The sequence below is a fragment of the Manacus vitellinus genome, unplaced genomic scaffold (genome assembly GCF_001715985.3).
Source record: "Manacus vitellinus isolate BGI_N305 unplaced genomic scaffold, ASM171598v3 scaffold_31_pilon, whole genome shotgun sequence".
Taxonomy (NCBI): domain Eukaryota; kingdom Metazoa; phylum Chordata; class Aves; order Passeriformes; family Pipridae; genus Manacus; species Manacus vitellinus.
This window is the reverse complement of record NW_021940379.1, coordinates 3,519,362-3,533,727: the sequence shown is the minus strand read 5'-3', so window position 1 is coordinate 3,533,727 and position 14,366 is coordinate 3,519,362. Positions and strand designations below refer to the sequence as shown.

At 44.3% G+C, this 14,366-nt stretch overlaps 2 protein-coding genes and 1 long non-coding RNA gene across 3 annotated transcripts; 1 reads left to right on the top strand and 2 right to left on the bottom strand.

The window, feature by feature from the left end:
* On the bottom strand, positions 1 to 6,236 carry DENR (density regulated re-initiation and release factor). The gene is made up of 7 exons (XM_029961125.1): positions 6,111 to 6,236; positions 5,117 to 5,136; positions 4,766 to 4,850; positions 4,221 to 4,307; positions 2,052 to 2,168; positions 922 to 1,061; positions 1 to 280 (listed from the first exon to the last, which is right to left on the bottom strand). The coding sequence occupies exons 1-7, from the start codon at positions 6,214 to 6,216 to the stop codon at positions 236 to 238; spliced, it is 600 nt and encodes a 199-aa protein (XP_029816985.1). The 5' UTR covers positions 6,217 to 6,236; the 3' UTR covers positions 1 to 235.
* A 1,491-nt stretch (positions 6,237 to 7,727) lies between these two features.
* On the top strand, positions 7,728 to 11,720 carry GPN3 (GPN-loop GTPase 3). Its single transcript, XM_029961108.1, has 7 exons — positions 7,728 to 7,950; positions 8,522 to 8,689; positions 9,118 to 9,242; positions 9,909 to 10,024; positions 10,318 to 10,414; positions 10,752 to 10,880; positions 11,476 to 11,720. Exons 1-7 carry the CDS (start codon positions 7,749 to 7,751, stop codon positions 11,536 to 11,538), a joined length of 900 nt encoding a protein of 299 aa, XP_029816968.1. The 5' UTR covers positions 7,728 to 7,748; the 3' UTR covers positions 11,539 to 11,720.
* On the bottom strand, positions 8,929 to 10,938 carry LOC108640349. Its single transcript, XR_001921118.2, has 2 exons — positions 10,724 to 10,938; positions 8,929 to 9,257 (listed from the first exon to the last, which is right to left on the bottom strand). It is a non-coding gene; the product is annotated as an uncharacterized LOC108640349 (long non-coding RNA).
* Positions 11,721 to 14,366: the final 2,646 nt, after the last annotated feature.

Genomic DNA, 14,366 nt, shown 5'->3' with positions numbered 1-14,366 from the left:
TCAGTGAGGAACAGTAATTTTATTTAAATCTACTTCATGCGTAAGCATGGTAGAACCCCGATTTAACTTTGGCAAATATCACAACAAAAAGAAAAAAATAAACAAGCAGCCTATACAGAACAGTGAAAATGCCAAGGGTGTGGGTTCTCCACAGTTTCACTGCAGAGCAAATGGATTTAGAAGCCTCACTTTGGCTATATCATTTATAACCATTTAATTAAATAAAGGTAGTCTTTCACTTCTTGACTTCTCCAAGGTCTTCGATGCTGTCATCATCCACCTAGGAAAAAAAGCAAAACACAGCAAAGTAAATGTATTTTCTTCTTACATGTCTCATTTAATATTCACTCCTGTAAATGTAATGAAGTGTGGGAGAAGTAAACAGCACCATCCCAGACTCCCTGCTGTAAATTCTGTGTGAGTGACATGTGCTCATGGGACACAGCTGAGCCTAACAGAGCTCAGAATAAAGACAGGCCTATGGAGTTATTTCAGAAAGAATTCCACTTGGGAAATACCAGGACAAGGGAGAGTCAGAGAAAGCATTTGCAATTACAGCTCTCAACCATCAATTTTGGTCCAATCCCAAATTAGCTTCTTTTCTGAAGCACAAGCGTGTAGGGTTTGGGTTTGTTTGTTTGTTTTAATTCTGCAATATTTTAAGAGGTGTTGAAAAATAGGATGGCAATGTAAGAATAGTCAGACATTCACTGTTAAGAAATGGTCACAAAGAAGCCACAGATTCGACAGCTGGACTCATTCTGACATGCCTCCCTCACTTTAGGGTGGGAATGCAACAACTGCTCTTCTATTTTTGTGCAACAGTCTGTGCTGCCAAAGATGAAACCTTTTCTGAAATCGTCAGAAAGTCACAGGTTATTGTGGAAAAGTAGAGTCCTGACAGAAGGAAAGGTTTATTACCTCAGGCCACTTCTCCTGGATTACATCAATAATGTCATCTGTAAAATCCCCCTGAATGATGATTTCATCTTCTCCTGTTACTGAGGCACCGCAGGAAAATTTCTGAGCAAAGAACCTTTGTGCTTCCTTAAGATCGATTTCTGTTGAGGGGAAAATGGACAATTTAAGTACAGTCACTGACATTAAAGTATTTTCTCAGGTTCAAAGGCAAAATCTTGCTTTAACTGTTGAAAAAGTGGTAGTTAACAGCTGAAGCCTTGCTATGGTTTCCATTGAAAACAAAGCCTGTTGTTTGCACCCAAAACATCTGACTCTACAGATCCAGTAAATTCTTCAAAATAAAAATTGCTGAATGTCCCCTACATGTTCTGTTCATGGGGGCCTGTGCTGGACACGCTCACCAGAAAAGCACATGCAGAAATGTTTAAAAAACACCTCCACCTCCTATGGTTATTGAACAAGTTTTTCCACAGTGGTGTTATTTCCAGAAACATGTCCCAACACTTTTTGAGACTGGCTTCCAGCACAAGGGTACCCAGTTTAGACCAAGGTATTACTGATCCCTCAAGAAATCGGATGATACTCTCATAGAGGAAATATGGGACATGGCTTGTTAATCCAAAAAAGGTTAAAACTTACCTTTCTAACAGAGTTTGTGATCAATGTGTGAAGTAAGATGTTGTTACAAACACCAAGTGGTTATTTGCAGCTGAACCAAAGCTATGCAGGACAGCATTAAGCTGGCAAACATTTGACTGTCTTATTAGAAAGGCAGTTCAAGCTTTACTTAAACAGTCTCAAGAACAGGTGAATTTAATTGCTAATAACATATTTTCAGGTTTGATGGAAATAAGAGGGTTTTTAAAACAAACATCTTCATAATTAAAGACAATAGACTAGTCTGAAGCCTAACAAGTGAAACCCTGTTTCAAAAAATCCATAGCCCTATTTGTTTGAAAAAACATGGAAATAAGGACTTAAATAATTTATCCCTGAGAGAAGTCAGTGTACCTCTGGAACTGCTAAAAGCACCTTGGGACTTTCACCTCACACAGACAGAAGCAGGTCACTCAGTAGAATATGATCAGAAGAAATATCATGAGGTTAAAGGCAGGTTAAAGTCAACTCACCAAACGTTGCCAGGCCACACACTCTTGTGACGTATTTTTTCTTTGCTCTGGGAATTTTAGCTATCGTGACTTTCTGTGGTACAGTCTTCTTTTTCTGTTTTATCTGACCTCTTCCACCTTTAAAAGAGAGCATAAGGTTACATGATTAGTTAAATGATGATATACTTCATCAAAGAAAAAAGCATACAAGGTCAGATTTAATCCCTATAAACAAAGAAACTGTTATCGCCCCAACTGCGTTGGTAGCAAAAATGTATTTTGCATATTGTCTCGGGTTTATTATTATTTAAGAAAGATCCTCTGTCCCCAAAGCTCAATATTAAGAGAAATAATAATATATACATGTCAAATGTGCATTCCAGTACGGGCTGCACAGCAGAACCCCACTACAATTAGCAAAACAGGGCTTTTCCCCACACTTTACTAATCACTGTGCTTGGCCTGCATTTAACTGCTCTTTCAGGAATTGTTCTTTGGTTTGTAGTCTGAGGAACAAACTGTTATTTTAATGTTTTTCATGAGTTTAACATCCCTAGGGCCTGTGTCCGAGGCAAAGCAACCTCCCCACGTTCATTTACCGCGGCCACGAGCCGGGTCACACAGCAGATTAAATTCTGGATGTCCAAGCACGACCCCAGAACGAACCAGACACTGATATAGGAACCAGCACCTCCGAAACGAGGCAAAACTGCACGTGATTGAACATCATCTTTCCTCCTGTCTGTTTCTAGGCCAACCTGTGGGAACACTTCACATACTGGGCATTTATTAGTCTGAGCAAAGCCTGGAAAAGTTACATCCCGCTAATTAGGATTCTTCGAGGCAGATTAAGATCTCGGCTGACTTTGTGTACAGTCATCAAATTACTCCAGGGTAACCAAAGTTTGATGTTCCTGAGCCTTCCCAGGATGAAAACCTAAAGAATTTAGAACAAGCAAACTAACCCCTGTGACTCTTTTTTCTAACACACAGCACTTTCAATTCTACATTATTACAAACTGATATCTGATAATTTTAAAGACAGTAAATTTCTGTCTTAAAATTGCTTCAGCAAATTCCTGCAGTGTCTTTGCAAGTATAGGCTTGGTTTTCCTCATCCTCTCTCTTTGCATTCAATCTTAAACCATCATGCTTAACACCAGACTGTAAGTCTTCACGAAACTTTAGATATTATGAGAAAATCCCTAAATATTTTAAACACTCTTATTTCAGAACCAAAACCCAGACTGAAAACTAACTGTACCATCACACACAATAATTTAATGCTGAAAGAAAATGTCCTGAAATCTCTGGGAAAAGCATCCAAGCTACAGAACATAAATTACTGTTGTCACTAGACACTGCCTACTGGCAAAGCAAACAAAACTGGTTACCAAGACACAAAAATAAAACCTCTGCAGTGATGTGTGGCTTAAAATGTGAATCTAACTTGGTATTAACCATAATTTCTGAAGCACTAGACACAACTGGCACTGCACAGGCAAATATCTATTAATAACAATCCCAGCACTCTGATTTATGGTGGAAAGTATGTTAATTAAACAGCAAAAACTGCAATGATAGAAGATAAAAGTGTGTTTAAGTAGTTTCATATAATTTTTTTACGTTCCAAAGCTGAGTTTTGAAACTGTTTTTCATTAGTATTGCTGCAAAGAGACGTAGCTCTTAGTGGAGACACAGGTAACAGATTTAAAAGCATAAAACCAAATCCTGTTACGTGAATACAGAGAGGGGGAAGGAACAAAGGCAAAAGCAGAGTCATGAGGCATTCATGGAGGAAAGCAGTCTTTGTTCTACTCTGCAAACAACCTATAAACTGCTGCTAAACAGGGCAGGAACGGGTATCCTGGGAGGAATGCCAGCTGATTTTAGTTGGGAAGAACTGCTCCCTGAATAAGTGTGATAGCCATGACTGGAACAATGAGACACAGGATGCAGGTCCCCTTTCCCTGGCTGTCCCTATCCCTGCTCTCCAACGTTTCCATCAGCACAGATCACCACACCAACTGCTGCCACCAGAGGAAAGATATTCACTGTTTTCTGTGCAGTCACAGCACAGCTCACAACCAAAATCCGAGGAATTTGTGCCCTGGTCCAGACCAGCAGGTGAGAAAGGGATGCCCCAAACTGCTTATAAATCAGTACCACAATCAACTATTTAGACCTTGCCTCTCTTTTGCTTCTTCTTCTCTTCTTCTTCTCCTCCCACATTTCCTTGGCCTTCTCCAACCCCAGCTTCTTGTTTAGGTGAATTTTCTTAAATGCATCAGAAAGGAGTGAGGGGAAAAAGAACAAAATTAGTGGTCAGACACTGACAGCCTTCCAGAAACAGGATGGTACAATGATATTTTGTTAAATCAGTAAACTCTGCTGAAATGCAGCAGCCCCTTGACTGATGCATGTTACATCTTCATTACAGTACTTATGCAAATTAAATAAGTGCTAATGTTAACACTGAAATTCCAAATGCTACTGAACAAGTTCCCAATCATTAATGACCTTTCCTCCAGCCATTCACAGCAGCCTGGACAGATGCAAAATCCAGTGAACTAACTTTGATGGGAAACAAGCACACGGGTGACTGGTTACAGCTGAAACCTTAAGAAAGCTCAAATATTATTACTGAAACTACACGTTGATTATTTAGTGGTTTCTGACATTATCAAACATATTTCACAGCATCCAAAAGCTTGGAAAACACACAAGATTCTTACCTACTGTAAGTTTTGCAAACTCATCTGGAAAATTCTTTTCTAACCATTGTCTGCATTTAGTCACATCAGGCATGTATTCACAGTACTAGAGAAAAATCACATGAATGTTGTTAGTGGAGGCAAGACAAAATACATCACAAATACACCAAAATATATTTGCTATTCAGCTCAGCCATTTCTCCTTAAGATGACTGAATACAAATATTAGCATATAAGAAACCTCATGTTATCCTAATGATGACAGTGGCTGGAGCACAATTAAGACAAGACAGAGAATATCAGGAAGAATCATCGTAGTCAGGAATCACAGGACAGAAGGAAAAAATTCAGACAAAAAAATAATTAACTCACCTCTGTTGGCAACGAACAGACTGGAGAAAGAAGAGGAGAAAAAAAAAAATCACATTACAAAAAGAAGTTCTCCACTTACAGCCTTAGTGTTAAATTCCAAAGCAAAGAATCAGAGAATATTCTGAGTTGGAAGGACCCACAAGGATCATCGAGTCCAACTCTTAGCCCTGCTTACATCAGAACTTCTGGTTATAATCCCATACTGGCTCAAAACCATTACTGTATTGATGCCATTCCACATTTTAATTCCTCTCTTGTTAGACCTGTGCTCACATGTTCTGCATTAGGATACAACCACCACAGCAAGAGTCAGTGAGGGAAGGAGAAGCCTTAAGCTTTGGGATAAGTTACAGAAAGAAACAATAGTTTTACCTGAGGCAAAAGATACACCCAATAAAATACCACATGGTTTGGTCACCTTTCCTTTTTCCAAGAGCTGCCAAAGTCCCAAAGAGGGACTTGGCCCCACAACCACCCAAACCAACGTGCAGATTTTCACACACAACAGGGACTATTTCCTAATCCCTGAAACTGTATTCAAGCCCAAAGCAAAGTGACAAACCTACCTAAAAAACATACCTAAATTATTTACTTCCCTTTAAATTTCACCCACATAACTACAATGTAATGTAAAGAATAATTCTACACACAGTTCAATTAGTCCCATGTATTCCATTTTTCATTGTCACACTAAAGCTCAGAGGCCTTTTCTGTGCTTTACTGGCTTTCTGCAGGAAGAGATCAGAGCTCCCACTCCTTTCACACCCAGAGAGCTGTCAATCCTGTCTCTCAGGGGGGAAGATCCCTACATTTCACCAAAAATATGTGGGATAAAATACACAACAAAGCTGTTTCAGAAAGAGAATCAGAAAGGTCGAGCTGACCAGGGTCCAGCTTCTCAATAAAATCTGACCAAAAGAGACTCTCTCTTTCTCTGTGCCCTCACAAACAGCACACTGTAGGGATCATGGACAGCTGCCCTTCCAGCACTTGCCTCCGCAGTAGAGGACCCGGAGGGGGTAGTCGGCGTCTGACCTGGCACCGCTCCTCCCGTCCCCTCTGCAGTCAGGGACCACGGGCTCGGCGACATCCGTGGCCATGTCACACGCCTGGGGGGCACAGAACAGAAGAATCAGGACCCAACTTCTGGGTTTGAGTTAGTCCCATCCCTCCCAGCTCAACAAGAATCCCAGAGACTCAAGAATCCCAGAGAAAACAGGTACAAGCGTAAGAAGTGTAAGAGAGATCAGGGAGGAAAAAACAGGAGTCAAATAATAATTAAAACATATGGGGGAAATGGCTACAAAAGATACCAAGCAGTATGGAATTCTAGCACATTACTGCCACAAAATGCATTGTAAACAAAGGAAGACCTTTAGGAAACCCACATGGAATTACAGAACACTGGGTTAAGCACAATGTGAATAATCATGTCAATCAGTGACATATGAACAGCAGGGGCACTGAGGAGTAGGGGAGGGACCTCTCACATACTAGCAAAGAAAAGGGGTCATTTAAATCTGTGCCTGAAGAATTACAATCCGAGGACACTGGCAAAAAGCCTCAAACACTACAAAACAAGCAAACCAAACTCAGCCAGCTAATGGACTTAATGCTGGTTTGCATGCACAGGTTCTCAGGCCAGGGGCTTAGAAAGCAGGAGTGAAGAAGGAAAGAGTTTGGAATACACAAGAAATCCCCCAGGGCCATGGGAGCAAACAGGACGTGAGAGGGAGCCTTGGAGCCAGGACAAGCTGTGCTGGGCAGTGAGGAATGTTGAGGGAAAATGCCAGGGCTCCAGAGGGGTGAGGTTTGGGATAGGGGGACAAGGAGAGGCAGGAGATGGTCACAGCGAGACGAAGGATCTTGGGGTACCCATGGAGACCCCAAATGGGGGAAGAAGAGTGCTGGCTGGTTATGGGGCAAAAGCGAGGGTAGGTCGGGAGGAAGGGTGATGGAAAACCAGACACAGTGGGGATCATGGACATGGTGGGATGGGGGAACAGAGCTGCGGGAATGGGGGGGATAGAGCTGAGGAGAAGGGGGGGATAGAGCTGAGAGTATAGAGAGGATAGGGGGGATAGAAGTGAGGGGATGGGGGCGCGAGCTCACGGGATGGGCAGAGCTGAGGGGAAGGGGAAGGATAGAGCTGAGGGGAGGGGTGCAGAGGGAGGGGCGCATGGGGCAACAACGAAGGAGGGTCGGGTACCGTGGAGGCGGGGCGGCTCGCAGCGCGGGGCGGTGCCGGGGCTGAGGGAGAGGCGGCCGCCAGGTACGCAGCAGGAGGATGCTGGGTACCAGCGCCGGGGGGTCCCTGCGAGGGCCCTCCGGAGAAGATGGAGCTGGGGGAGGCGCTGGCGGGGCTGAGCGGGGCAGGGGGCCCCGGGCGGCGGTGGCGGTACGGAGGCCCTCGGGCCGCGGCGGTCCGCCCCCTCACACCCCCGCGCACGTTGCGCCCGCCCCAGCGCGCCGTTCGCGAGAGGGCGGGTACGGTGTGGCCCCACCAGGCCGGCCGTACGGGGCGGGGGGACCCGCCCGAGACACGTGCTCCGCCGAGCTACGGGGCGCCGCACGGCCATTTCCCCGCCGGTGCTGCCGGTGCTGCGCATGCCGGCGGTACGCGCAGCTGGTGATGGCCCGGCGGGCACGCGGAAGTGAGCGTGGAGAGGGCGGGGACGCGGCGGGGAGGCCCCGGGCAGCCCTGACGGGCGTGTGTGCCTTGCAGAGCACGTACTGCTCCACCATGGTGCAGCACTGCGAGGCGCTGGGCCGCGCCGTGCAGGTGGTGAACCTGGACCCGGCGGCCGAGCATTTCAGCTACCCCGTGATGGCAGGTGAGCGCCGGGGGGGCCCGTTACAAACTTCAAAATAGCGTCTGGTTCCTGTATCAGTGAATAATGCTCAGCACCTGTGTCAGAGATTAATGTAGCCTTGTAATAGTGCCGACTCCCCACATCGGTGACTGATGGGTCTTGTGCCAGGTAGTTCTTAATCCCTGTATTTACCTGGGCTAGTGATTAACATCTACCTGTATATGTCATAGTTTTGAGAACAAAGTGTGTCTGAATAAAGATGATAGGAAAAGTACATCTGGACCTGACCTCATAGTTGGGATACCTTGAAGGAGAAGAGATTCATTAGCGGATCCGGGGCCATGAAAGGAAAATTTGGGGAATGGGATGTTCCCCAAACGGCCACCAGGGACCCTCAAAAGACTCCCACTCATATCCAGCTCGGTCCGTGAAAGTATTTAGCATATATATGTGTATTCAGGAAAGGTAATGAATATGTACTAGCTCATGAATAGAGATCCCTGTGCACCCAGTGCTGCAGTGAAGGAATGTTGGCTCCCTGACCTCCCAGACTGTTTGGAGGGTTTATTCCCAGTGTTTGGTGTTGTCACAGACATCCGTGAGCTGATAGAGGTGGACGACGTGATGGAGGATGAATCCCTGAGGTTTGGCCCCAATGGAGGTTTGGTGTTCTGCATGGAGTACTTTGCCAACAACTTTAACTGGCTGGAGGAGAGCCTGGGGCACGTGGAGGATGATTATATATTGTTTGACTGCCCAGGTAAACACACGTCAGTGTTTTGGTATCGTTTCGTATTTTATATCACGGTATAAAATTTGCAGTGCTTTGGTTTAGTTGGTTATGATAATTCATGGTTTTTTGCATTATTAACAATTGTCAGAGTCACTTCCAGATGTTTCAGGAGTTACCTTGGTCCTGGGCTGCTCTGGGTGACTGCACTGGTGTTTGGTAACAACATGTGGTGTGGGGACACTGTGGCAACTGCAAATAACACTTAATTGGAGGTCAAGGGAGGGAAAATACCCCTTTTATTTCTTTTCCACTTCACCAGTCAGAGTTGCCTAAAAGAGGATGCTTTTCTTACCAGTTTTTATTTATATTAAGTGTAATTCCATGTTTATATACAACTGCAAAATATTCCTGTTTGCTTCCCATTCCTACCCATTGATATCCTGAGTGTGCCCCAGGTCAGATCGAGCTCTACACGCACCTGCCAGTGATGAAACAGCTGGTGGAGCAGCTCCAGCAGTGGGAATTCCGTGTCTGTGGAGTCTTCCTTGTGGATTCTCAGTTTATGGTGGAATCGTTTAAGGTACCCATTTGAAAGCTGTTGGAAAAGTTCATATTGACAAAGCACAAAAAGTCTGGGCCGTTCAGGGAGCTGGGTTTGCCTGGAGGAGAAAATGCTAAGCCCAGGGAGATTTGTCTTCATCTGCCTCAGACGTGAGTTGCAGCAAAGGGTATCCCAGTTGGATGTAAAGAAAACCAGCACTGGGAGAGTGGTCAGACTGGAGCAGGCACAGAGGTTGTGCAGTGAACGTTCATGGAGTCAAAACTTGACTGGGCAGCCTGGCCTGACTTAGAAGCTGCTCTGTTTGAGCAGTTGGAGGATCCAGATAACCTCCAGAAGTCGCTTCCAATTTAAATTCTTGGAATCTCATGTGATTCCATGAGAGCTTTCTCAGAGCTGGAGAGTGAGCAGGCCACTTTCCCCATTTATCAGGAACAATCCCGAGAAGGGTTTGGGTTTTCTTAATGCCCTTTCCAGTGGCAGATCCAGATCCGAGGCTCCAAAAATAGGTGGGATACTTCACACCTCCCTTTTCCAACGGGAAACTCCTCATATCCCAACTCCTCATATCGCTTTGTGTCCGTGTTCCATATATTCATTACTACATTTGGTCTGGGGTTGAGTGTCCTGCGTGCTGGGTTTGTGTTTTTCTGTACTTTAATACATCATTTTTCCTTCTCTTTTCAGTTTATCTCTGGAATTCTGGCAGCACTCAGTGCAATGATATCTTTAGAGATTCCACAGATTAACATCATGACCAAAATGGATTTGCTGAGCAAGAAAGCCAAGAAGGAAATAGAAAAGTAAGTTCCAAAAAATTATTTACTCTGTAGTGTGATATATTGAGGCAAAGTTCGCTCAAAATTCAGTCTAATGTTTCTCACAATTTAAACATCCTCTTTTGGAATGGGACAAGATGGATTTGGTTTATATTAAACATAGTCTTTAAACAGCTGAATAGGATGCTTACAGAGTCAAAAGAACAGCTCCATGTTTGTACTGATCTCTGGATTTTTCTGTAAATAATCATCTTGCATCTCTTGTGTCATTCTAAATGACAGACTTTGAGTGTTAATGATGACTTTGTTTCTCCCAGGTACTTAGATCCAGACATGTATTCTATGATTGAAGATTCTACAAATATATTGAAAAGCAAAAGGTTTAAGAAGCTGACTAAATCTATATGTGGATTGGTAGGTATATTGCTTTTGAACTGGTATCCTTAAATTCAATATCACTTTTTGCCTCTTTTAACTCAGCTCTTTATTTTTTCAGATTAGCATAAGATTCTTGATGCTATTGATACTATACTCTTGATGTTTGGATTGTAGCCAATACATTTTCTGTGAATCCTTTGGGAAATGGCTTTTTCTATCGTGTAGAACTCTCTGAGTGGGGAATTGCCACTGTTTTGCAGCGTGGCTTTGAGTGGTATTTTAGCAGTGCAGACAAGTGTGGTTTAAGGAGGTGGCTTAGAGTGCTGTGACTGAGAGTTAACTTACTGGATTTTCTTTTGGCTCCTCCCTCCAGATCGATGACTATGGAATGGTTCGATTTCTGCCTTTCGACCGCTCTGACGAGGAAAGTATCAACATCGTCCTGCAGCACATAGACTTCACCATCCAGTATGGAGAGGATCTGGAGTTTAAAGAGCCAAAGGTAAGGTGCTTCTGGTGAGGAGATGAAAAAATTAAAAAGGATCCACAGTATAAATATGTTCTTTGCCTTGCTGATAATTTATTTTCTCAGTATGGTTCAAAGCGGGCCATCTTTAGTCTGTTGGTGACAAGGCCTGTATCATCTTCATTTACAGTTTAAAAAGTGGAATTCTTTAATAGCATCTTGCATATGCAGATTGATCAAAGGGTTGTGTTTAAAAGTAATGCTTTTGGTTTTCAAAATCAACAGAATTTTAACCTTCAAATGTCAGAAAGGACCACTGAGATCAGTAAGATTCTTTCCTGCCTGACTGCTCAAACTGCCATGATAATTCCTGTGTTCAACCCACGTGTTGTATATGAGATAGAGATTAGAAATAAATTCTATTGTGTAAAATACATCATAGAAGACTGTGTTAAAATCTGTTCCAAGCCCTCTCTAGTTTTATTATTCGGCTCATAAAACCTAAGGAACAAGTTTAGTGCTTTTATTCCCTTTTTAAATTCATTTTTTTACTCTTCTGTACTGCAGAATACTTGGATCTCAATTTTGACCTATATATAAAGTTTGTATTTTTCTGTTTTCTCTTTGGCAGGAATATGAAGAAGATAAATCTGCTCTTGTGGATGAATACTTTCAGGATCGTGTGGATGAGTAAAAAAAAATATATTCAAACTGGGAGGAAAATACTTTGTGGGGAAAAAATAAAAATGAAAAAAAAAATCCTGACCCCTCCACAAACACACTTAATGTTTTATCTGTAAGATAACTAATATTTATAGTAAAGAGTGAGTTATATGACCTCAAAACTATTTTAATAAACAGTTTTTTATTCTTGTGTGTGTATGGATTATAAAATATATAGACCAGTGTTAGCACATATAAAAGTTCCCCTCATATAGATATATTTCACCATAGGAATGCTTGAAACAAATTAATGATTTGCCAGATAGGCAAAGCTGAGTCTAAATATGTTGTAACAAATATTTATCTCCAGCACTGAGTAGTTAGTTTCATTAGTAGATGAGAGAAAGAATTGTTCTAAGGGGTGAAAGTTGTATTTCATGAACTGAACCTAAATTAGAGAGAGATGACTGGCAACTTCAAAGGGGCAGCTGGTCAGGGGAGGGGCTTCTTCTTTAAGAACTTGAGTGTTTTACATATTTTTTTTTTGAAGATTCTACATTTTAAGCCTTCTTAAAGCTGGTTTTTGTTCAACTTGCACATGACTTTAAGTGGTTTATTCATGGATAACATGTACACTGTAACACTTAAAGAAGGAAAACTACCTTAAACAGAACTCAGTGATGGCCTTGTGAAATGGATGTCATTTTGTAGGAGCAGCTTGGTCAGCAGATGTCTGAGTGTGAGGATTCCCCTTAATGGGAACCAAACCAAGGAGTGAATACTTGGAGACAACTGCACTTACCTAACCCTGGGGTGTGAGAGCAGCTTGGCAAAGTTGAGCTTTGCAGTTTCTTGCTTCTAGTCTGGAAGGTGTAATTTCTTTCTCATTCAGGAGTAGGGTTGTTCTTATGTCTGTTTGAATAAAAGGTTCACTATTGATATGGTGCTTATTTTTGAAGTAAAGATCTGCTTTTTCCAAGGCACAGCCAGAACTGGGAGAGAGGTTCAACAGAGCAGGAAATCCTGCATGTTTAGTGGAAAAGGGCTCCCAAAAATCCCTGTGTGGCAGAACTTGATCTGATTGAATTAAACCACTCAAACATTGGGGCTACTTGGGTCACAACTCACCTCCAGACTGGCACATCCTTGGGACAAGTCACACTCGTGGTGTGTTGAAAGGGCAAAGCCCAGCCCTGCAGTTGGATTACTTTGACTCACCTTCCAACCTCCCTGTTTTTATTCCCTGACTCATGCCATGAATCATTTACCAGGGGGTAAATTCAGCGTGCTGGCTCATAGGGAAGGTTATGGCTTGATAGTAATAGGAGTGTGCACCAGAATATATTGTATCCCTCTGAACACAAAGTGTTTGGACCCGTTTTGTCCTTCCTTACACCGGGGGAACTGAGTGTCCCGTGCAGCCGGCTGCCTGTGCACCAGGGCAGAGCAAGTGACCCCCAGGAGCTCTGGAAATTCGCAGGGGAGAAAACCAGCTACGAGTAAAGCATCCCCAATGTGCTCTTCTGATGCTGACCTCGCCGAGACTGGAGCTCACCTCTCAGATGTCAGCGGGGCTGGAAAAGGGTGGCACGGAGTGACCGAGGAGGGGTTACTTGCAGTGCTGGCCACAGCAAAGGCCGAGAGAGGAGGGAAACCCCAAAGGATGGAAAAAAGAAAAGAAGTCCCCACCAGAGCGTGCTTTCAAAGCCCCTTCCCAGTGTGGCCAGCGCCCAGGCAGAGCAGAGCCTCCCGCGATCCCTTCCTGGTGCGGTGCCCCGGGGTGGTGCAGGGCTCCGCTTCCGTGCTCGCACCGCCTCTGCCGCTGCCTCATTTCCTGCAGCAGAGGCGGAGGGAGCGCTGGTGGTTCGCTTTCTTGGGACGTTTCCCGTCCCCTCTCGCCCGGCCCGCCGAGCCGCTCCTGCCCTTTCGAGATGCGTGAGAGGCGGGGCGACGGCGGCCGGGGAAGGGCCTCTTGCGGCGGGGTCGGACCGGGGGGAAAGAGGGGCTGCGGCTGCGGGGAGCCCTGCGGAGAGCGGGGAAAGGCTCGTAGGGGAGGCTGCTGCAAGGCCAGCGCCCTCTTTCTCTTCCTCTTCCTCCCTTTGGCAGGGATCCACCCGCAGCCGGCAGGGTGGGACCCGGCGCCAGCGGGGGAGAGGGTGGTCAGAGCAATACTTTGCTCTGCCTTTGTTTACACCACCTTTCCCTGGGTCGAATAAACTGCTTTTTACACCCAGTCTCCCCCAGTCACATCTTCCTCTGCCCCCCACAAAACCTGGGCTGGGAGGAGGTGAAGGATTCCCAGTGGGATGGCACAGCACGGTGGGAACATTTGGAAAGTGCCCCAAAATAATCTTATGAGATTCTTCCTGGAAAATCGGTTTTCCAGGAAGAATCTGTTATATGCAGAAAGCTTTTTTTTTTTTTTTTACTTAAACCAGTTTTAGAGTGCACAGAAAGGCCTTTGTTTTTGAGCGTGATAAGCCTGGCTTTATTTATAATTATCTACTATTATTAGCTAGACATGGAAACAAGATAAATTATTTTTAAAAGACCAACTAATTTTCAGTGAACTACACAGGGCCCCCAGGATGGGGTCAGGGAGCCAGGGGGATGAACTGTGCCTGCAGATCAGCCATATGGATTTTATCCTGTCTCCCACCACCATGACTGCAAGTGGTGCCAGTGATGATGCTCTCCTGGCATTGACCAGAATGGCACCAAGTTCTGGGCCTTATTAGAAAGCAGTGTTTGTGCAAGGAAAAATTGCTGGGAGCATCATAATGAACTAGACTGTGACTCCTGTTTGTGGAGACGCATGGGATGTGATTGGACACAGAAATGTCTCTTTTCAGTAGAATC

Bases quoted from the DNA above. Each gene is read 5' to 3' on its own strand.
- DENR (XM_029961125.1), bottom strand. From the start codon at position 6,216: ATGGCCACGGATGTCGCCGAGCCCGTGGTCCCTGACTGCAGAGGGGAC. The intron at 4,851-5,116 runs GTGAGTTAATTA...ATTTTTCTCTAG, and splicing joins TCTGTTCGTTGCCAACAGAG to TACTGTGAATACATGCCTGA. The intron at 4,308-4,765 runs GTAAGAATCTTG...GATGCATTTAAG, and splicing joins GTTTGCAAAACTTACAGTAG to AAAATTCACCTAAACAAGAA.
- GPN3 (XM_029961108.1), top strand. From the start codon at position 7,749: ATGGCCCGGCGGGCACGCGGAAGTGAGCGTGGAGAGGGCGGGGACGCG. The intron at 7,951-8,521 runs GTGAGCGCCGGG...GTGTTGTCACAG, and splicing joins CAGCTACCCCGTGATGGCAG to ACATCCGTGAGCTGATAGAG. The intron at 8,690-9,117 runs GTAAACACACGT...AGTGTGCCCCAG, and splicing joins TATATTGTTTGACTGCCCAG to GTCAGATCGAGCTCTACACG.